Raw genomic sequence first — 22,804 nt, 5'->3', positions numbered from 1 at the left:
CTTCTATCGCTCACCAGACTCATCTCATGAAGTAATCGAAAACTTTAGAGAAAACCTCCGTTCACCTAAACGTAAGTTCCCCGGTATACTGTAATAATCGTTGGAGACTACTCATTAAATAAGTCCGCAGCTCGTGGTCGTGCGGTAGCGTTCTCGCTTCCCACGCCCGGGTTCGATTCCCGGCGGGGTCAGGGATTTTCTCTGCTTCGTGATGACTGAGTGTTGTGTGATATCCTTAGGTTAGTTAGGTTTAAGTAGTTCTAAGTTCTAGGGGACTGATGACCATAGATGTTAAGTCCCATAGTGCTCAGACCCATTTGAACTCATTAAATAATTAATTGATAGTGGTGGGCGAGGGCGAGATAAGACATCCTGCGAAACTTTACTAAATGTCTTCTCTGTAAACTACCTAGAATGGATAGTTAGGAACCTCACTCGTAATGGAAATGTATTGGATTTGATGGCAACAAATAGATATGATTTCTTTGAGGTTGTCCACATCGAAACTGGTATCAGTGGCATGACGCGATTGTGGCAATAATGATTATCAAAGTACAAACAACAGATAAACATGCAGAAAGTAAACGTGATAAAAAATTCAATAGGGTCACATTTCGATGAGAAATTTGAAACCTTCAGTAGAGGGCAGGAGCATGCAGAGTAACTCTGGCTCGAGTTTAAAGAATATTTGATCATGCACTGGGTACATTTGTATCCAGTAGAACAGTTCACAATACATGGAAACCTCCATGGTATGCAGTCAGTGTAAGGAAACTTCTACTGCATAATAGGTGTAAAACAAAGCATAGGGCTATAGATAGGGAGATGCTGAATAAAACGCGTTCGGCTGTCAAGAGAGCAATGCATGATGCCTTCAATGGCTACCGTAGCAGAATATTGTCAAGTGATCTTTCACAGAACCCAAAGAAATTCTGGTCATAGTGTCCAGCACCTAGTGAATGAGACGAATTGAAATTGAGGGTAGCAACGCAAAAGCTGAGATGCTTAACTCGGCTTTCAAATGTTCCTTTACAAAGGAAAACACTGGATAATTGCCCCAATTTACTCCTCGTACCACTGAAAAAATGAATAAAATAAATGTTAGTGTCAGTGGTATTAAAAAAAAACAGCTGAAATCGTTAAAATTGAACAAAGCTCCAGGCCCCGATGGAATTCTTGTCAGATTCTGTACGGAATTTTCGGCTGAGCTAGTCCTTGTTCTAACTATAACGTGTGTAGATCCCTCAAACAAAAAACCGTGCCCAGTTCTTGGAAAAAGGCACATGTCGCACCTGTCTACAAGAAGGGTTGTAAAGTGATCCACAAGACTACCATCCAATATCCACGACATAGATTTGTTGTGATTTATTGTGACTTATTAAACTGATAGTTTATAATAAGTATAATAAGTCACAGCTGCAAAATACTAACGCGAATTATTTACAGACGAATGCAAAAACTGGTAGAAGCCGACCTCGGGGAAGATCAGTTTGGATTCCGTAGAAATGTTGGAACACGTGAGGCAATACTGACGTTACGACTTATCTTAGAAGAAAGATTAAAGAAAGGCAAACCTACGTTTCTAGCATTTGTAGACTTAGAGAAAGCTTTTGACAATGTTGACTGGAATACTCTTTTTCAAATTCTAAAGGTGGCAGGGGTAAGATACAGGGAGCGAAAGTCTATTTACAATTTGGACAGAAAGCAGATGGCAGTTATAAGAGTCGAGGGGCATGAAAGGGAAGCAGTGGTTGGCAAGGGAGTGAGACAGGGCTGTAGCATCTCCCCGATGTTATTCAATCTGTATATTGAGCAAGCAGTAAAGGAAACAAAAGAAAAATTCAGAGTAGGTATTAAAGTCTAGGGAGAAGAAATAAAAACTTTGAGGTTCGCCGATGACATTGTAATTCTGTCAGAGGCGGAAAAGGACTTGGTAGAGCAGTTGAACGGAATGGACAGTGTCTTGAAAGGAGGATATAAGATGAACATCAACAAAAGCAAAACGAGGATAATGGAATGTAGTCGGGTTAAGTAGGGTGATGCTGAGGGAATTGGATTAGGAAATGGGACACTTAAAGTTGTAAAGGAGTTTTGCTATTTGGGGAGCAAAATAACTGAGAATGGTCGAAATAGAGAGGATATAAAATGTACACTGGCAATGGCAAGGAAAGCGTTTCTGAAGAAGAGAAATTTGTTAACATCGAGTATAGATTTAAATGTCAGTAAGTCGTTTCTGAAAGTATTTGTATGGAGTATGGAAGTGCAACATGGACAATAAATAGTTTGGACAAGAAGAGAATAGAAGCTTTCGAAATGTGGTGCTACAGAAGAATGTTGAAGATTAGGTGGGTAGATCACATCACTAATGAGTAGGTATTGAATAGGATTGGGGAGAAGAGAAGTTTGTGGCACAACTTGACTAGAAGAAGGGATCGGTTGGTAGGACATAAACTGAGGCATCAAGGGATCACAAATTTAGCATTGGAGGGCAGCGTGGAGGGTAAAAATCGTAGAGGGAGACCAAGAGATGAATACACTAAGCAGATTCAGAAGGATGTAGGTTGCAGTAGGTACTGGAAGATGAAGGAGCTTGCACAGGATAGATTAGCGTGGAGAGCTGCATCAAACCAGTCTCAGGACTGAAGACCACAACAACAACAGATTTGTTGTAGAATTTTACAACATATTCTGAGCTCAATCACAATGAGGTATCTCCTCACTGCCAACCAGCATAATTTCGAAAACGTCGATCATGTGAATCCCAACTCGCACTTTTGATCAATGCTCTAAGCGCTATGGGACTAACATCTGAGGTCATCAGTCCCCTAGACTTAGAACTACTTAAACCTAACTAACCTAAGGACATCACACCCATCCATGCCTGAGGCAGGATTCGAACCTGCGACCGTAATAGCAGTGTGGCTCCAGACTGAGGCGCCTAGAACCGCTCGGCCAAAGCGGCTGGCTTTTGATCAAGGAAATCAGGTGGATGTTGTATTTGTTGATTTCTGAAAAGCATTTGACTCAGTACCATACCTAAGCTTATTGTCAAAACTACGATCATATGGGATGTCAAGTGAAATTTGTGACTGGATTGAGGACTTTTTGGTAGGGAGGACACAGCATGTAATCTAGGATGGAGAGCCATCGTCAGATGTAAAAGTAATTTCGAGTGTGCCCCAGGGAAGTGTGTTGGGATCCTTGCTGTTCATGTTGTATATCAGTGACCTTGCAGACAATATTAATATTAAAATCAGGCCTTTGCAGATGTTTCAGTTATCTGTAACAAATTACTGTCCGAAACAAACTGCATAAATATTCAGATATTGTTAAGATTTCAACATGGTGCAGGGATTGGTAACTTGCTGTAAATGTTCAGAAATAAAAAATTTTGAATTTCCAAACGAAAAAACGTACTATCCTATGACTATAACATTAGTGAGTCACTGTTGGAATAGGCCAACTCATACAAATACCTGGATGTAACGGTTTGTAGAGGTATGAAATGGAATAATCACATAGATTCAGTCATGGGTAAAGCAAGTGACAGACTTCGGTTTATTCGTAGTATACTGGGGAAGTACAACCAGTATACAAAGGAGATTGCTTACAAATCACTGGTGCCACCAGTTTAGAGCATTGTTAAAGTGTGTGGTACCCGTAGCAGATAGGACTAATAGGGAATATTGATCGTACACAGGGAAGGGCAGTGCGAATGGTCACGGGTTTGTTTAATCCGTGAGAGAGTGTCACAGAAGTACTTAAGGAACTGAACTGGGAGACTCTTGAAGATAGACATAAACTATCTCGAGAAAGCCTATAAACGAAAAAGAACCGGCTTTAAATGATTACTTTAGGAGTATACTACAACCCTACGCATCGCTCACATAAGGATCGTGAGGATAAGATTAGAATAATTATTGCACGCACAGAGGTATTCAAACAAAATTCTTCTCGCGCTCCATACGTGAATGGAACACAAAGAAACCGTAATAACTGGTACAATGTGACGTACCTTGTGTCATGTACCTCGCTGTGGTTTTCAGAGTATAGACCATAGATGCAGATGTAGACGTAGATATATTTTTCTTTTCCTTAGAGTTATTGGTTCAAATGGTTCAAATGGCTCTGAGCACTATGGGACTTAACATCTGTGGTCATCAGTCCCCTAGAACTTAGAACCACTTAAACCTAACTAACCTAAGGACATCACACACATCCATGCCCGAGGCAGGATTGGAACCTGCGACAGTAGCGGTCACGCGGTTCCAGACTGAAGCGCCTAGAACCGCACGGCCACACCGGCCGGCTTGAGAGTTATTGAACTCAGAACAGAAGAATACGTCGGAAGTGTTCGGATTTCTCCAATTGGTACTCCATTCTGTAGCGTGCACAGATCCAATTATTATCTCGAAATGACAAAATGAGAGTATGTAAACTCAGATAGCAACAGTGAACTACAAAAAATGTACATTCTATAAATAAACCTGTAGCAACTGGAATGCCAACATGCAAAACAGAAACGCTACGAACTTGTGCACCAACCTAATAGCTTGGAAACAGCACCATTTCTCGTTTTCAGAAAATAAACAGTTACTAAATGGGAAAAATCATATTTAAATGTCAAGAAATACCTTGCGCTTCACAACGATAAGTGATTCATTTAACGAAGTCCACATGAATTACATCCAGAGTATTTTCCGCAACCTTCGTGTTTATTGAATGATATTTGTGATATTGTATGTCGTAGATACAACCATCACATACATATTTATTCCAGTCACCAATATAATCAGTGCCATTTCTTTTTCGTACATCTCTGACATATGTGATGTGCTAACTTTTCATGCCATGTTTTACTTGAGACTGCTGTCATACTTATGTGAGAAACATTTCGTACAGCTGTTGTTCTCATCTGCATATTGCTACTGTTCCCAGATTGGCAGCAGTTTTGAAAACTGATAAATTCTTATTTTAATGACAAGTAACTATTTGGTGATGTTTAAAGGAGTGCGCTTCAATTTTCTCATACACAACATGATATAAGAAGAAATAACCGACTGAGCAAAGATTAACTACTACAACACTATTTTTAAAAAACGTGTGGAACACATATACAAACACCTTGCGCTACATATACTAAAAATACATGGAAAAATAATTATGTCAACAACGGCACACTAGACATCTACTCGTACAGCGTTAGAGTTTCATCGTTTTATTTTTTTCTAATCTTCCACCAAGCACTTGTATCGCTTCAACTAATCATTTTTATACGGAACGGAGGACAAAAGTAGGCCGACCTTAACATTAATGTAGTTTCAGAATCGCAGACATAACATAAAAGGCGCCCATTATAGTTTTCAGGGCCGGCCGGAGTGGCCGAGCGGTTCTAGGCGCTACAGTCTCGAACCGCACGACCGCTACGGTCGCAGGTTTGAATCCCGCTTCGGGCATGGATGTGTGTGATGTCCTTAGGTTTAAGTAGTTCTAAGCTCTAGGGGACTGATGACCTCAGACGTTAAGTCCCATAGTTCTCAGAGCCATTTGAACCATTTTAGTTTTCAGGCCCAAAATAGAGAACCAACCATAAGTTTGTACAATATTTCACAGAAATAAAATGACACACTGAAGATAAGCATAGTTGTCGAAACATGTCAAGTTCGTTGTTGTTGTGGCCTTCAGTCCTGAGACTGGTTTGATGCAGCTCTCCATGCTACTCTATCCTGTGCAAGCTTCATCATCTCCCAGTACCTACTGCAGCCTACATCCTTCAGAATCTGCTTAGTGTATTCATCTCTTGGTCTCCCTCTTCGATTTTTACCCTCCACGCTGTCCTCCAATACTAAATTGGTGATCCGTCGATGTCTCAGAACATGTCCTACCAACCGATCCCTTCTTCTAGTCAAGTTGTGCCACAAGCTCCTCTTCTCCCCAATTCTATTCAATACCTCCTCATTAGTTATGCGATCTACCCACCTTCAGCATTCTTCTGTAGCACCACATTACGAAAGCTTCTATTCTCTTCTTGTCTAAACTATTTATCGTCCACGTTTCACTTCCATACATGGCTACACTCGATACAAATACTTTCAGAAACGACTTACTGACATTTAAATCTATACTCGATGTTAACAAATTTCTCTTCTTCAGAAACGCTTTCCTTGCCATTGCCAGTGTACATTTTATATCCTCTCTATTTCGACCATTCTCAGTTATTTTGCTCCCCAAATAGCAAAACTCCTTTACTACTCTAAGTGTCTCATTTCCTAATCCAATTCCCTCAGCATCACCCGACTTAATTCGACTACATTCCATTATCCTGGTTTTGCTTTTGCTGATGTTCATTTTATACCCTCCTTTCAAGACACTGTCCATTTCGTTCAACTGCTCTTCCAAGTCCTTTGCTGTCTCTGACAGAATTACAATTTCTTCTCCATGGATTTTAATTCCTACTCCGAATTTTTCTTTTGTTTCCTTTACTGCTTGCTCAATATACAGATTGAATAACATAGGGGAGAGGCTACAACCCTGTCTCACTCCTTTGCCAACCACTGCTTCCCTTTCATGCCCCTCGACTATTATAACTGCCATCTGGTTTCTGTACAAATTGTAAATAGCCTTTCGCTCCCTGTATTTTACCCCTGCCACCTTCAGAATTTGAAAGAGAGTATTCCAATCAACATTGTCAAAAGCTTTCTCTAAGTCTACAAATGCTTGAAACGTAGGTTTGCCTTTCCTTAATCTAGCTTCTAAGATAAGTTGTAGGGTCAGTATTGCCTCACATGTTCCATCATTTCTTCGGAATCCAAACTCATCTTCCCCGAGGTCGGCTTCTATCAGTTTTTCCATTCGTCTGTAAAGAATTCACGTTAGTATTTTGCAGCTGTGACTTATTAAACTGATAGTTCGGTAATTTTCACATCTGTCAACAACTGCTTTATTTGGGATTGGAATTATTATATTCTTCTTGATGTCTGAGGGTATTTTGCCTGTCTCATACATCTTGCTCACCAGATGGTAGAGTCTTGTCAGGACTGGCTCTCCCAAGGCCGTCAGTAGTTCTACTCCGGGGGCGTTGTTTCGACTCAGGTCTTTCAGTGCTCTGTCAAACACTTCACGCAGTATCATATCTCCCATTTCATCTTCATCTACATCCTATTCCATTTCCATAATATTGTCGTCAAGTACATCGCCCTTGTTTAGACCCTCTATATACTCCTTCCACCTTTCTGCTTTCCCTTCTTTGCTTAGAACTGGGATTCCATCAAAGCTCTTGATATTCATGCAAGTGGTCCTCCTTTCTCCAAAGGTCTCTTTAATTTTCCTGTAGGCAGTATCTATCTTACCCCTAGTGATATGCACCTCTACATCCTTACATTTGTCCTCTAGCCACCCCTGCTTAGCCATTTTGCACTTCCTGTCGATCTTATTTTTGTGACGTTTGTATTCCTTTTTGCCTGCTTCATTTACTGCATTTTTATATTTTCTCCTTTCATCAATTAAATTTAATATTTCTTCTGTTACCCAAGGGTTTCTATTAGCCCTCGTCTTTTTACCTATTTGATCCTCTGCTGCCTTCACTATTTCATCCCTCAAAGCTACCCATTCTTCTTCTACTGTATTTCTTTCCCCCATTCCTGACAATTGTTCCCTTATGCTCTCCCTGAAACTCTGTACAACCTCTGGTTCTTTCAGTTTATCCAATTCCCATCTCCTTAAATTCCCACCTTTTTGCAGTTTCTTCAGTTTTAATCTACAGTTCATAACCAATAGATTGTGGTCAGAGTCCACATCTGCCCCTGGAAATGTCTTACAATTTAAAACCTGGTTCCTAAATCTCTGTCTTACCATTATATAATCTATCTGATACCTTTTAGTATCTCCAGGGTTCTTACATGTATACAACCTTCTTTCATGATTCTTAAACCAAGTGTTAGCTATGATTATGTTGTGCTCTGTGCAAAATTCTACCAGGCGGCTTCCTCTTTCATTTCTTAGCCCCAATCCATATTCACCTACTATGTTTCCTTCTCTCCCTTTCCTACTACCGAATTCCAGTCACCCATGACTATTAAATTTTCGTCTCCCTTCACTACCTGAATAATTTCTTTTATCTCATCATACATTTCAACAATTTCTTCGTCATCTGCAGAGCTAGTTGGCATATAAAGTTGTACTATCGTGTAGCAGGGGTGGGCTTCGTGTCTATCTTGGCCACAATAATGCGTTCACTATGCTGTTTGTAGTAGCTTACCCGTACTATTTTTTTATTCATTCTAAACCTACTCCTGCATTACCCCTATTTGATTTTGTATTTATAACCCTGTATTCACCTCACCAAAAGTCTTGTTCCTCCTGCCACCGAACTTCATTAATTCCCACTATATCTAACTTTAACCTATCCATTTCCCTTTTTAAATTTTCTAACCTACCTGCCCGATTAAGGGATCTGTCATTCCACACCCCGATCCGTAGAACGCCAGTTTTCTTTCTCTTGATAACAACGTCCTCTTGAGTAGTCCCCGCCCAGAGATCCGAATGGGGGACTTATTTACCTCCGGAATATTTTACCCAAGAGGACGCCATCATCATTTAATCATACAGTAAAGCTGCATGCCCTCGGGAAAAATTACGGCTGTAGTTTCCCTTTGCTTTCAGCCGTTCGCAGTACTAGAACAGCAAGGCCATTTTGGTTAGTGTTACAAGGCCAGATCAGTCAATCATCCAGACTGTTGCCCCTGCAACTACTAAAAAGGCTGCTGTCCCTCTTCAGGAACCACACGTTTGTCTGGCCTCTCAACAGATACTCCTCTGTTGTGGTTGCACCTACGGTACGGCTATCTGTATCGCTGGGGCACGCAAGCCCCCCCACCAACGGCAAGGTCCATCGTTCATGTCAAGTTAAGACTAAGAAAAACATTGTGTTTTGCAGGAGGCGTAGCTTTTAAAAATCAAATGTAATTTGCAAACGTGAAAAATGGCAACAGGAGCTACAAACCGTAGCAGCGCTGTATTTTATAGATCAATAACGTATAATTCATGACTGGCCAATTCAGAAGTGGTCGATAAACATCTTTACCCTCTTATTACAGTCAGTTCAGTTTGTGTATGTACCTTCTTCTTTAGCCCTGTTAAGATGAAATCTCAATCTCATATTTCGTTTTCAGTTTTTGACGGTGTTCTAAAATTTTGTGTCAGTAGGATTAACATTACCTGGAATTATGTCAGGGTAGAGCGGTTTCTATAAAGCACGCATTTGCACTGAGATTTCTCCGCTGTCTTCTGCGTTATTGGTTGATAGTTATTAGCTCACGTTACTAGCCGAGTTTGCCATGTCATCTCGCTCAAAAGTGTGTCCGCTGTCTCGTAAATAAAGGTTACCGGTACTCTCCTCAATCCAAAAGGGATGTGAAAACCACAGTGCTTTACTACGAGGACGACTCACGAAGATTTAATTATCACCAAGAAACATGAAATTATATAATCAAAATTTTGATGATTTGCAGGTACGTTGTCGCCACTCGTGGTGTACAATGTAATCCCCGCGCCACAGACCGTAGCAGGCAGCTAAAGGTGCCTAGTCAAACTCTGGAGGGGGGAGGGGGGGCAATTTGCGTGCGCAGAACCGAGATTTTCCTCTGTTCTGCGCACTACGTTATTGTCGAGAAGCCTCGGGCAGTTTTGTGTTGTTGCTATTTTTCTGTTCTATCGAGCTTTTCGTTCTTCTTGATAATAATGCCGAATTAGGTTGTGGCGGTATGTAAAAACTATAATCAGAAAACTAGTCACAATTGTCCCAAAGACATGTGATCTGTAGGTTCAGCTATGTAGAAGAAATGCTGTAATTAACATTAAAAATGCTATTATCTGTAGCATACATTTTAAAGAGAACGAAAAGCTCCTTACCTATTCATCGAAACTTCCATAGAAGACCATCGCAAAGCAGACTGAGGTGCCTACATTGCACCTTATTCAAGCCAGTTCTGTTGCTGTTTTGCTGCAGCTCTCCATGCCACTCTATCCTGTGCGATCTTCTTCATTTCCGAATAGCTACTGCAACCTTCATCCTTCCGAATCTGCTTTCTGTATGCATCTCTTGGTCTTCCTCTACGACTTTTATTCCCCACACTTCCCTCAAATACTAAATGGGTGATCCTTGATGTCTTGTCAACCGATCCCTTCATTTGATCAAGTTTTGGCACAAATTTCTTGTCTTCCTCATTCTGTTCAGTACTTCCTCATTAGTTACGTGATCTAGCCACCTGATCTTCAGAATTTTTCTGTAGCACCACACTTAGATAGTTTCTATTCTCTTTTTGTATAAACTGTTTATCGTCTATGTTTCACTTCGACTTTCTGATATTTAAATCTATACTCGATGTTACGAGATTTCTCTTCTTCCGAAATGCTTTTCTTCCGTCGCCAGTCTGCATTTTATATCCTCTCTGATTCATCCATCATTACTTATTTTGCTACCCAGACAACAAAACTCATCTGCTTCTCTAACTGTAAGTGTCACGTTTCCTAATCTGATTCCCTTAGCAGCACATTCCATTATCCTTATTTTGCTTCTGTTGATGTTCATCTTGTATCCTCCTTTATAGAAAGTGTTCAACCCGTTCAAAGTCTTTTGCCGTCTCTGACAGAATTAAAATATCATCAGCAAACCTCAAAGTGCAAGTTGTAAATAGCCTTCCACTCCCAGTTTTTTAGCCCTGCTACCTTCAGAACGTCAAAGAGAGAATTACAGTCGACACTGTCAAAAGCTTTCTGTAAGTCTATAAATGCTGTAAACATTGGTTTCTCTTTCATTAACCTACAGTTCTCCGGAAGCCAAACTGATTTTCCCCAAAGACGGCTACTGCCAGTTTTTCCATTTTTCAATGAAGAATTCGTGTTATTAACTGATATTCGATAATTTTCACATCTGTCTGCACCTGCTTTATTCGGAATTGGAATTATATTCTTCTTGAAGACTGAGAGTATTTCGCCTGTTTCATGCATCTTGCCCACCAGATGGCAGAGCTCTTGTCATTGCTGGCCGCTATGATTAGTTCTGACAGAATATCGTCTATTCCTGGGGCCTTGTTTAGACTTAAATATTTCGGAGCTCTGTCAGATTCTTCTCGCAATATCATATCGCCCATCTCATCTTCATCTGTGTCCACTTCCCTTTCTGTAATATCCCCTTCAAGATTATCTCCCTTGTATAGACCCTCTGTATACTTTTTCCACTTTTCAGCTTTTCCTTCTTTGCTTAGTGCTGGTTTTCAATCTCGCACAGTTTGTGATATCCAATGCTTTCAGTGGTAACCCTGTAAACTGAGGTTGGATGGTTCAAATGGCTCTGAGCACTATGGGACTTAACATCTATGGTCATCGGTCCCCTAGGACTTAGAACTTCTTAAACCTAACTAACCTAAGGACATCACACAACACCCAGTACTGAGGTTGAAGTAACATTTTGGTATTCATTAGCCGAATTACTAACAGTCAGTCGTCGATCACTTCGAAATTTTTGATTCACTCGGTTAATGGTGTCGTAGATCCGAATACTGGCCCTACATTTCCATTGTTCACCGTGAACACTTGTTCACTATTTTGAAATTCTCGACACCATTTTCGAAGTTGTTTGTCACTCAGGTCCATACACTAGGCATAACCCACGATAGATATCAGTGGCTGAAGATCCTTTTGCGAGCAAAACACTGCACTCTTCACAACTGACGCGATCTGCGATTGTCTCGGCCATTGCGATCTGCTCTCACAGACTATAGTTCAATTCAATCTTGGCGGTTCGCGCATGCCCGCCCAGACGCGGGAAATTGCTGCGTTGCCAGTTGCACGCGCCAAGAGAAGCAGCGCCATGTTATAGTTCGCAAACTTACGTTTAAGGGGGAGCGCGCAGTTCATGAAGTAAAGCCACCACGGCCGCATTAACCCTTTCGCTGCTACAGAGACGTGCTACCCGCATTCCGCGCTGTGCGCGATTTTGTCATCACTGCACTGCTCGCCTGTGCAGACACATGGTGTTTCGACTGCTTTGACACACTTTATCATTCGATTTCACAAAAACTATTCGGCCCAAAAATTTGATTTTTACAAATCTTCTTCATAAATGACTTAATTTTGTTTCGATGTTCAACGCAGTTACTGTGCAGCTTTAGATGTGGTAAACTATTGCACGAAATTTTGAAGAGTTTGCAGAGGTAAAAGTCCATAGCGTATACTTTCCGTATGGTCGATTTTAGTTGCTACTAGAAATTTCAAAAAAATACATTCAAACGAATAAAATTCATGAAGTAAGACACTTCGATATTGTTTTTAAATAAAGAATATATTAAACTCTGTACAAGGTTTGAACTCAGAACCTTTCGTTTCGCAGCCTAACATTTTAACCATTACGCTAACGCAGCTCGTCATTCAGTAGATCTCCCGGAGGACTTTATAATGTCACGCAAAATACCGACAAACACTGTTGGTATGACTATGAATTACGTTTCGTCGAAGTACAATAGGAAATAAACCGCTGTTATTTATTGCGAAAAGGCGGTTAGTGAGAATGATACAAACACCTTTCCTTGCTATCGGCTGAATTAGGAGGCTTATTGCTTGTTTGGTTTAATTAATTAATAGACTATGAAGCAATTGGTATAAAGAATGCTTTTCCCAAACTTTCTATAAAAGAAATTCTGCTATCAAGACATTGCTTTTGTTCAATTACTTTATTTATGACTGAACGTTTCTAAAACTGAAGACACTCGTCCGTACTCTGCACTGCAGTCGAGCTCTGGCAACGTCGTTCTCTGTTCATTGGCTGACTGTGTTTTGTGGCGTCAGGTGCGTAGAACGAACCTAAATTCGGCCGCTGTCGTAAATGACACGCACTTTAGCAAACGAATACTGAATGAAAGCAACATTGTAGTAGTTCCCTCAAGTGTCGGTAGACAGCGCTGTGTGTGTGAAACTTCATCCAGGCCTACCGTCAGTTAAATATTGGTCACCTGACCTTAGTTTTGGAATACGCTTCGTACTTGCTGAGACAGTATTTTTTTAAGACGTGCTTGGTCTCAATTGACGTTGGCGCATTCGGCCGTGAACTAAGTAAAGTTGGACGCTTACCTCATGGACAGAGGGATAAGCTGTCCGGCCACTACTGGGTTAGATTATGTGAGAGGGGGAATGTTTTTGTCTTCCAGTACTGACAACTCAAGAATGTTTGCGACGTGCACCGATCAGCTGCTGTGGTATCAATGTTTACTCAGAAGTCGAGACTGTCATCTACAGTCGTGGCATGTATTTCTAAATTAAGGCTGTTGTAGTAAAATGCAACCAGTAGAAAACGACATTCGTAACATTTGTGGCCGTGTCTCACATTGCACGATGCATTTAAAAAGAAGTACGATTACTGTTAGTAATCCATTAATCATCCGCTCACATAGTCAACACAACAAAATTGCGTCAGGCAATTAAAATGACACAGCTCTGGGGCCGCTAAGCGCGGCTACACTCCGAAAAACAGGAAAAATGACAAAGTATTCCGAATGGTGCAGACTTGCAACGTTTAGTAGCGTTACTCCGCCGGCGGTGGCCAACTTACCGCGCCCTTGCTATTATTAGTCTATTGAGCGCTCGTAACATACTAATTTATGTATGCTACTGGTTAATAAGACCGGTAAACGTGCGGCCGAGGTGCCATACCAAAACGTCAGTTTTGGTTCTTGATCAAAAAAGTTTGAAGCCCTCTGGTCTACAGGGTGGTTGGTAAGTCAGTACATGTTTGAAACAATGGATATTTCAAAAAGTATACAACTTATCGCAGCTTCATTTCCATTGAATACATTATTCGGGTGTACCATTTGGTTATTAAGTTAAATTTCAATGTATGCACCTTCATTTTCCAAACAAATCTTGAATCTTTAAGGAACAGAATCCACAGCTTTTCTTAGCATCTAAACTGGGAAATTTGCAAATACTTCACGAATATTTTGTTTAAGACTGTTAATATCCTTTAATTTTAACTTGGGTACCCGTTCCTTAGCCCAGCCCCAAAGAAGAAGTCACATGGAGTTGTATCGGGGGTGGGTGCAGACCATTCTGTCACTCCTCAATGGCCAATCCATCTGCCATGGAAACTGCCATCAAGCCATTCTGTCACTGAAATTGCATTTTGGGGTGGAGCTCCATCTTACACAAACAGCAATTCCCATCCATTTTACCATTCTCGAATCACATGCCATAAACATGTTCGAAGCCTCTTGAAGTATTGTTAACTGCATATTGGCTTGTGAATCTGCTTGACGTAATCCTGCACCACACGGTTACCCATGGTTTTGATTGCATGTTTTCAGACATTACATTTGGATCCAAATTTGTCTAATAATGACAGTTATGACAGCTCACAAAACACCCAGCATGAAATACCGCTTTATCACACCACATGGTATTGTTGTACAGACTGGGTTAATCGTCTTCCCAACCAAGCATAAACTCGCAGAATTCCATTCTCTTGTTGCAGTTCTCGCTGAACAGGTGTTGCATGTAATGTGGCTTCCAAGGCCCAAAAAAAGCACTTTTTTTTAAATGGTCATTACTGTGTGATGTGACAATCCCATTTCCATAGCAGCTTGACTTGCTGACTTTGGGGGGCTCTGTCCAAAGATGACGTCAACAACAATAATATTGAAACTTCCTGGCAGATTATAAATGTGCCGGACCGAGACTCGAACTCGGGACCTTTGCCTTTCGCGGGCAAGTGCTCTACCAACTTTTTTTTCTTTTTAATCCCATTTTGTCCTATATTGTTCGTAGACTTTGTTCGTGGCGGACGTCCGATAACACTCTTTCAGGTTGTTCGTTGATCCGTTCACTCAGTTTTTTTTTTTTTTTTTTTTACACCGAACACGCTGAGCTACCGTGCCGGCGCCAACTGAGCAACCCAAGCACGACTCACGACCCGTCCTCACAGCTTTAATTCCGCCAGTACCTCGTCTCCTACGTTCCAAACTTCGCAGAAGCTCTTCTGCATACCTTTTTGAAGGTCAGAGACGAGGTACTGGCGGAATTAAAGCTGTGAGGACGGGTCGTGAGAGTGCTTAGGTAGCTCAGTTGGTAGAGCACTTGCCCGCGAAAGGCATAAGTCCCGAGTTCGAGTCTCGGTCCGGCACACAGTTTTAATCTGCTAGGAAGTTTCATACCAGCGCACATTCCGCTGCAGAGTGAAAATTTCCTTCTTGGAACAATAATATTGTCTTCTGATTTGGACGTTGAGGGTCTCCCAGGGCAGAATTGACTTGCGTCTTTCCTACTTTCGTAGGTTTTCTAACCGGAAAAAGGCTTTGGAATAGTTCCGCCTTCATGGCAATACGTTTACGCATAAAGATGATGTTCTGAAACTAAATTCCATCACTAACCGAAGTGTGGCTTCCCAGTTGAATGAACAGTTAGTGTTATGAAGAAAGGCTGTTTAGCTCTAGAGACAGTTTTTACTACCGTGCAATTTCTATCCTGACAAGGACTAGCAATTAGAGGGCACGAAAATGTAAACTCAATTTTTTATCAATTGTTGGAACTCCAAAGGAATGACATACCTGAGTTTAAAGATTAGTTAGGGCGTTCAAAGTATAAGTGGATGTCCCACAATATCCAAAATGTGATCATTGATCTACTAGGAAAGTGTGTTGAAAAAGGTACTGGCTTCAGTCAAGAAGACTGAACATTTTTCTATTATGATTGATGAAACAAGTGATTCTTCGAGTCACGAACAAGTGTCATTTTGTATTCGTACTGTCGATGATTCCTTAATCATCAACGAAAACTTTATTGGCTTATACAAGACCCCCAGCACTGAATCACAAACTCTGTGTAGTGTTTTAAAAGACGTTTTTGCTCGTCTTGATTTGTCAGTGGATAACTTAAGAGAACAGTGCTATGATGGTGCCTCAGATATGAGATGTAAGTTCATTGACTAAAAAAGTTAGTTTTGGATATACAACCAAACGCACGTTATGTGCACTGCACTGCTCACAGTTTAAACTTGGCAGTCGTAGACAGTCTCCACCATCTTATGTCTATGAGGGATATTATGGCTTTAGCCAAGGACTTAATAAAAACCGTAAGGGAATCCAACAAAAGGATGGAACTTTTCAGAAGCATACTCTGTGAGAGCGCCAATGACCAAGCTGGTCTATGACCCCTTTTCCTGACTCGATGGGCTATGAGAGCTTCTAGTATCTTGAGAATATTGAAAAACTTTCAAGAACTTCTAGAGTTTTCTGAAACATTTTCTGCAGAGGACAAAACAGAGGCAGGTTACAAATGTGCAGGCTACCTTGAGTCAATGATATAATTCAAGACTTATTTCTTTTTATGTCTTTATTGCCATGCAATGAACCCAGTAGAGGAGGTCAATAAAAATATTCAATGCCCTAACCTAAGTGTTGCTCATCTGGAAAAAAATGAGAGTTTGATTTTTATATTGAATGGAAGGTGTGATAGTTTTGAACAGTTTTGGGAATTGAGTTTAAATGGAAAACCTTCACAAGTTGATGATCCATCCCTTCTTTGGAATCGAAGTATACCAAAGAAGTATGAAAACAATGAAGCCAGCTCACTGCACACCTTCAAAACTCCAAAGGAATACTACAAAGCTATTTACATTGAAGTTTGTGAAATGGTGTAATCTTGCATTACAGAGCAGTTTGCTTCAATTGGACTCACACAGGTCATTGCAGCTGAACAAGAGTGCTTGCTATTAGTAAACAGAGACGAAACAAATTTGGGAAAATCAACTGAGTTTTTCAAAAATGACCTAGACATTGAGAGGCTGCGCTTACACTTGAATATGTTAGCCGATATCGCTAATAAAAAACAACTGGTCTTAAAAAACATACATGATGTAAGAAAGTACATTACACAAGAGACTGCAGTTGGAGAAATGTTATGTGAAGCAGTGAAGTGCATTAAGCTTCTCCAAGTACTTCCAATCACGACAGTAACAGCAGAACGGTCATTTAGTGCCCTTAGACATTTGAAGTCATATCTCCAATCAATAATGGGACAGAAGCATTTGAGCAACTTGGCTGTTCTTCATGCCCACCAAGATGTTTTGGATGAATTGTATATCTGACCAGTCATCGACTTCATATTCAGTAATCCAGTCAAATGGTCGACATTTGCACCTTTCTAAAGACACTCTAGCCCTAATAATGGCATTTTAGAGCAATATTAAAAATCTTTATAAAATAGAGAATTAAATACATACACAGTGTTAAGTTTTTAGTTTCGAAATATTAGTACTAGTTTAGTACAGTATTATAGTAATACAGTACTACTGTATTAGTTATTTTCAATTACTTAAATATTTTTAGGGTGTAAGCCCCAATTAAAACCTGCTACTTACATACTTTTTGACTGAAAGTATTATGCATACTGCATTAACTTTATTAAAGCATTAACTTTGAGATATTGTTTTTATTTAATGCACCCTGAGCCTTATTCAAAGTAAGTTTAAATTAGCTATTTCACTTATTAATCAAAGTGTTATTGCTGTGTGACAGCAATATTTTATGTTTTACTCTTTTAATGATCGTTTAGGATTTATTTAAATATAATTTCAGTCTTTTCAGAGCTATACATTCACTGCTCTGTAATAGTCTATAAGCTTGATTATTACTGTAAATTAAATCGGCTTTTTACGAAAATACTGTGTGTGTTTATGTTTTGTTTCTTTTTTCAAAGCCAAAAAATGTGTCAGGCTTGTAGAGTTTCCTGGAGTGTCGAGTTATTGAGAGTCCAGTTTTCAGGGTTCTAATTTTGATCATATGACTCAAAATGCTTAGAAAACTTTAACACTCACTATTTTTCATCTAAAATTTAGAAAATTTCCCAGGGCAAGACCCCCAGGATGCCCCCCCCCCCCAATATTTTTTGTAAGTCGGCACCCCTGACCTCCACAATTTCTGAACTTGCACCACTGACTGCCAAACTTCATACCTGGTGACAATCTTAGCTGTGTCTTCTACTGTGACTACACCAGCGATTCTTTGGCTTTCACTCAACCAAGCTCTGAAATCATAAATGGTAAACATATTAGTAAATGTTATTACAGAGCAGCAAGAGGTGATGCTACTTCCTAGGAGAATCAAAATTAAAAATAGAAATTGACTTTGCAACCACCCTGAAGTCTTGTCTTCATGGTTGCTGTGGGAAGCAATACATGTGGAGATGAAGGAAACTGTTGATTCTTTTCCTAGCACATTGACTGCACTGTGGCCACTGGTGGCCACACCAGAGCCTCGCCCTAATGCTGTGTGTCTAGTGGTGTGTGGTGATGAAACATCCACCTCTAGGCATGTGGCAGTCAGCGTTTTGTTACTGATTCTCGCAAATTTACAAGTCCATGTAATCTTTCAATTTCGTATCACTACACATTATTATATTCAGGTATTTTTTTGAGTTGGCTGGTTCCAATAGTGACTCATCAATATTGCTGTCATAGGATAACACTTTTCTGTATCTTGTGAAGTATGCTGGTTTACATTTCTTAACATTTAAAACAAGTTGCTAGTCTTTGTACTGCTATGGACTCTTATCACGATCTGCATGAATATATATGCAGTTTCTTTTTTTTTTCAGATAATACTTCAAAACAGCTAACTGCATTATCTACAAAAAGTCAGATTAATGAATAAATCACACATTCCTGACATACTGCTAGTCGGAGCAGCGACCTACACAATAAGAAAAAAACTATTCGCTTTAGTGTGCAGTCACATTTTTACTTTATTTTATAAAAGCCTTTCCTAAGGAACGTTTTAATTGTACACTGTAACGAAACACGTTTAGGATGGCATGATGATGGTGCTTGGTACTGTAACCTTTTAAATAACTGTAAAATATACTGTAAAGTATTTAACAAAATCATTCAGAAATCAAAAAGTATGTATCTGTGCTCAAAAATTAATAACTCCACTAATAAAATCAAACTATATGGGAAGTGATACGAAATGGGTCTGGTGCAAATTACCCCAACAAGACCCAAAATATTGCTCTTAACAATGAAGGTAAGCTAGTTCAAAATCAAGACATTGTAGCTGAAATCCTAAATGAGCACTTTCTAACTGTTGCTGAGAAAACAGCATGCAAAGGCTCTTCAGAAAAGGCAATAAAAACTCTGAAAGAACTTTTCCCTAACTCTATAGACATGATAGGTATGGCCCCCACAACTGTGCAAGAAGTAAGAAAAACCATAGTTTCTCTAAAAAGTGAAAGTTCATTGGGTGTAGACAATATTTCCAGCAAACTGCTAAAAGCCAGCAGTAATCAACTCTCTACAGTTCTAGCTCATATATTCAATGCCTCTCTAAATCAAGGTATCTTCCCTGACAGAATGAAGTATGTTACTGTGCAGCCCCTCTACAAAAAAAGATGATCCCACAGATGTTTCCAACTATTGTACTACCTCTCTTGTAACAGCATTTTCTTCAGTCTTTGAAAAATTAATATACGTCAGGATTGTCAAGCACCTTGAAAAATTTGCACTAATTAGTAAACAACAATTTGGTTTCATATCAGGTATATCTACAACTAAAGCAATTTACACACTTACAAATAATGTTTTAGAATGCCTTGACAAGAAAAAATTACCCGTTGGCATATTCTGTGATCTGACTAAGGCTTTCGACTGCGTCAATCACAGAATACTTTTAGGGAAAGCAGCCCAATATGGAATCCGTGGACAAATGGGTAACTGGCTCAGATCACATCTAGAAGACAGACAACAAAAAATAGTATTAGGTGTTAACAATCTACAAGTAGGAGAAGTAGAGTCTGACTGGGGAACAGTACATCATGGAGTTCCACAAGGGTCAGTCCTTGGTCCCCTCCTATTTATTATGTATATTAATGACCTACCCCTGTCCTCAAACAGTGCTAGCAATAACACAATGTTTGCAGATGGCACAAGCATAGTGACAGCCAGCAAAACCTCCACTGGCGTAGAGTTAAATGCCAACCAAGCACTTGAAAATGCTCTGAACTGGTTCACAGCAAATTCTCTAGCAATAAACCTCAGTAAAACAAATTACATGTAATTCCAGACCAGTTACATAAGCCCAGAAGAGATTAACATTGCACACGAGAGCCAACAGTTACAGAGCGTTCAGTGCACAAAGTTCCTAGGCATTCACATAGATAACCGGCTCAACTGGGAATTCCATAAACAGCAAACACTAAAAAAGCTTAGCTCAGCAACATTTGCCATCCAAATAATCTCCAAAATTGGAGACATCAATGTATCAAAGTCTACATATTTTGGCTACTTTCATTCAGTGATGTGCTATGGAATAATCTTTTGGGGCAACTCACCACTTTCAAAAAAAAATTTTGTAAGGCAGAAAAAAGTAGTTCGAATTATATGTAGTGTTCCTCCAAGAACCTCATGTCGCAATCTTTTTAAACAGTCAGGTATATTAACCACTACCTCACAATATCTCCTCTCACCCATGGCTTTCACACTTCTCAATTCCTCTGAATATGAAACAAATGAGGCATACCATCATTATAACACAAAACGGAAAATTGATATGCACTGTGAATGGAAAAATCTGTCTCTGGTACAAAATGGGGTAAAGTACACAAGTGCAAAAATCTTTAAGCACTTCTGAGTAATATAAAGTGTCTAAAAGAAAATAAAACACTATTTAAAAAAAAGCTAAGGAATTCCTACTGGAAAAATGTTTCTACTCTTTAGATGAATTCTTCAGCAGAGATAAATAATTTGAGTAGTAATTCAGATTATTTCCTTTGTCATTGTATCTGTATTGTTTTTTTTCACTATTGTATTTTTTTATTGTATTGCATTGTTTATCTCTATTATATTATTGTATTTTACTAGTTCCGAATTATTCATTTACCATGTGTAATATACCAGTATGTACTGTATTTTATGAAATCTATATTTTATCTGCTTTGACTCGTTCCACATACATGCGTAATCATGCCATACTGGATCTAGGGCCATTCCATGTCAAGTCACCCAGGCCTTGACACCAACCATGTCAGATTTTGATGAAACTTGGTACAATTACTTCTTTTATCATCCTGAAAGCACTTGTAAAATTTTTTTGCTCTATCTCTTAGAGTTTTTTTTTTATAAATTTTTAAATTTTTTAGATTTGGCTTTGTTTCAGCAGTCGGAAATTGTAACTGAAACGTGTCCTCACAACTAAAAAAATTTGTATATTAAAGAATACTCAAGATATCAGTATGAAATTTTGGAATAAGTTTGTGTATTATATCTAAATGTTAAAAAAAATTACCATAAAGATATATTAAATTCTTCCAAATAAAAAAAAATTTATAAGGTTTTTTTTTTTTAGCTAACGGATGTTTAGTTTTACAAAAACTGCAAAAATTCATGGTGTTATCTAAAAGAGTTTTTAAGATAAGCAAATTTAAAGTTTTGAATACAAATTAAACTGACCATTTCCGAAGGTTCAGAAAACGCAAAACATAAAAACTTTAAAAATTTATAAAAAAAAACTGTAAGAGATACAGCAAAAAAAAATTGCAGGTGTTGTCAGGATGGTATTAGAACCATTTGAGCCAAATTTCATGAAAATCTAAGGAGGTGGGTGCAAAATTTATTTTTTATTGGGTGATTTGATATGGAATGACCCTCTATGGAATATGTATCTCAAATAAATAAGCAGTAGTCACTTGACAAAATAAATGAGTGTAGTGTATAGCAAACTTTTTTGTCATTGTTTTGAAGAATATGTGAGTCAGAGTAATTGGATTTGTTGTTGTTTGAAATAAAATGAATTAATGCAGATAGCACTAAATGTAATATTTGACTGTTTCTTAAAATTACAAATATATGTTGCTCTTTCTGTGACACTAGTGCCACAACAGCAATAGATGCAGGAGTGAGAAAAGTTCATGTTGTCAAAAAATGTCCTTTTTTTCTGCTGAATTTTTAGAGTAACGTAAGTCCTCTTAACTTGGTTAATGGAACCAATAAATGTGTTACATAATGCGTTGTGGACACCTCTAAGATGATTTATTTGATCACCACTTTCTATTGCTCATGCTTAGGAAAGTATGTAAGTTGATGGTATGAATTATTTCTGTTGCAAGTACATGAATCTCATTTTATGTCTTTTCATCTAGATAAAAATGGAAATTAATAGTCCTGTGGCTAATGGAATACCAGACAATTTTGAAACAATTACGGCCAGAGAGGTTAAGGTAGGATTAGTTTTTACTGCTTACATTACTGTATTGATTTTTATACAATTATTAATTTGCATTGTACATAAATTTTCCTTCCAGTTCTCTCCATTCTTCTCTCTTTTTTCCTCTGATCTATCCCCTCCAGCCCTGTCTACCTGGCTTGTCTCTGCCTCTCTGTGTTCTGTTTTGTAAAGAATCAATTTCTTATTTTAAAAATCTCAGTTTTGTCAGCCTTGTTCATATAAAAACATCTTGCACTTATTCCACACAGCTTGTGATAATACTTCACTTCAAAAGCTAATGTGCTGATGTAATTAGTAGAATGACAATACTGAGTAAGAAGTATGTTGCAATTTGTGTGAATTAGATAATTAAGTGGTATAGATTTGAACAAACAGATCCAAATGCAAAATATTTATGTAACATAGTTAAATTTTTAACTTACATGCAATCTTTTTTAAGCTGTTTAAAATTTTTTAATCCTTAATGTCCAACTTGTATTTTAGTTCCAATTATGACCTTCACTGCATTATTAGCACAACCTTCGTTCACCTTTTCCACGATG

General features: G+C 38.9%; 1 protein-coding gene across 1 annotated transcript in view; it reads left to right on the top strand.

Moving 5' to 3' along the window:
• The window catches only part of LOC126419344 (uncharacterized), an 85,213-nt gene that overhangs the window by 7,825 nt on the left and 54,584 nt on the right, over positions 1-22,804 (top strand). The window contains exon 2 of the mRNA XM_050086529.1: positions 22,177-22,254. Coding sequence (XP_049942486.1) covers positions 22,183-22,254 — 72 coding nt within the window. The 5' untranslated portion in view covers positions 22,177-22,182. The remainder of the gene's footprint in view (positions 1-22,176; positions 22,255-22,804) is intronic.

This window comes from Schistocerca serialis, chromosome 9 (assembly GCF_023864345.2).
Source record: "Schistocerca serialis cubense isolate TAMUIC-IGC-003099 chromosome 9, iqSchSeri2.2, whole genome shotgun sequence".
Lineage (NCBI taxonomy): Eukaryota > Metazoa > Arthropoda > Insecta > Orthoptera > Acrididae > Schistocerca > Schistocerca serialis.
This window is presented reverse-complemented; position numbering and strand designations above follow the sequence as displayed.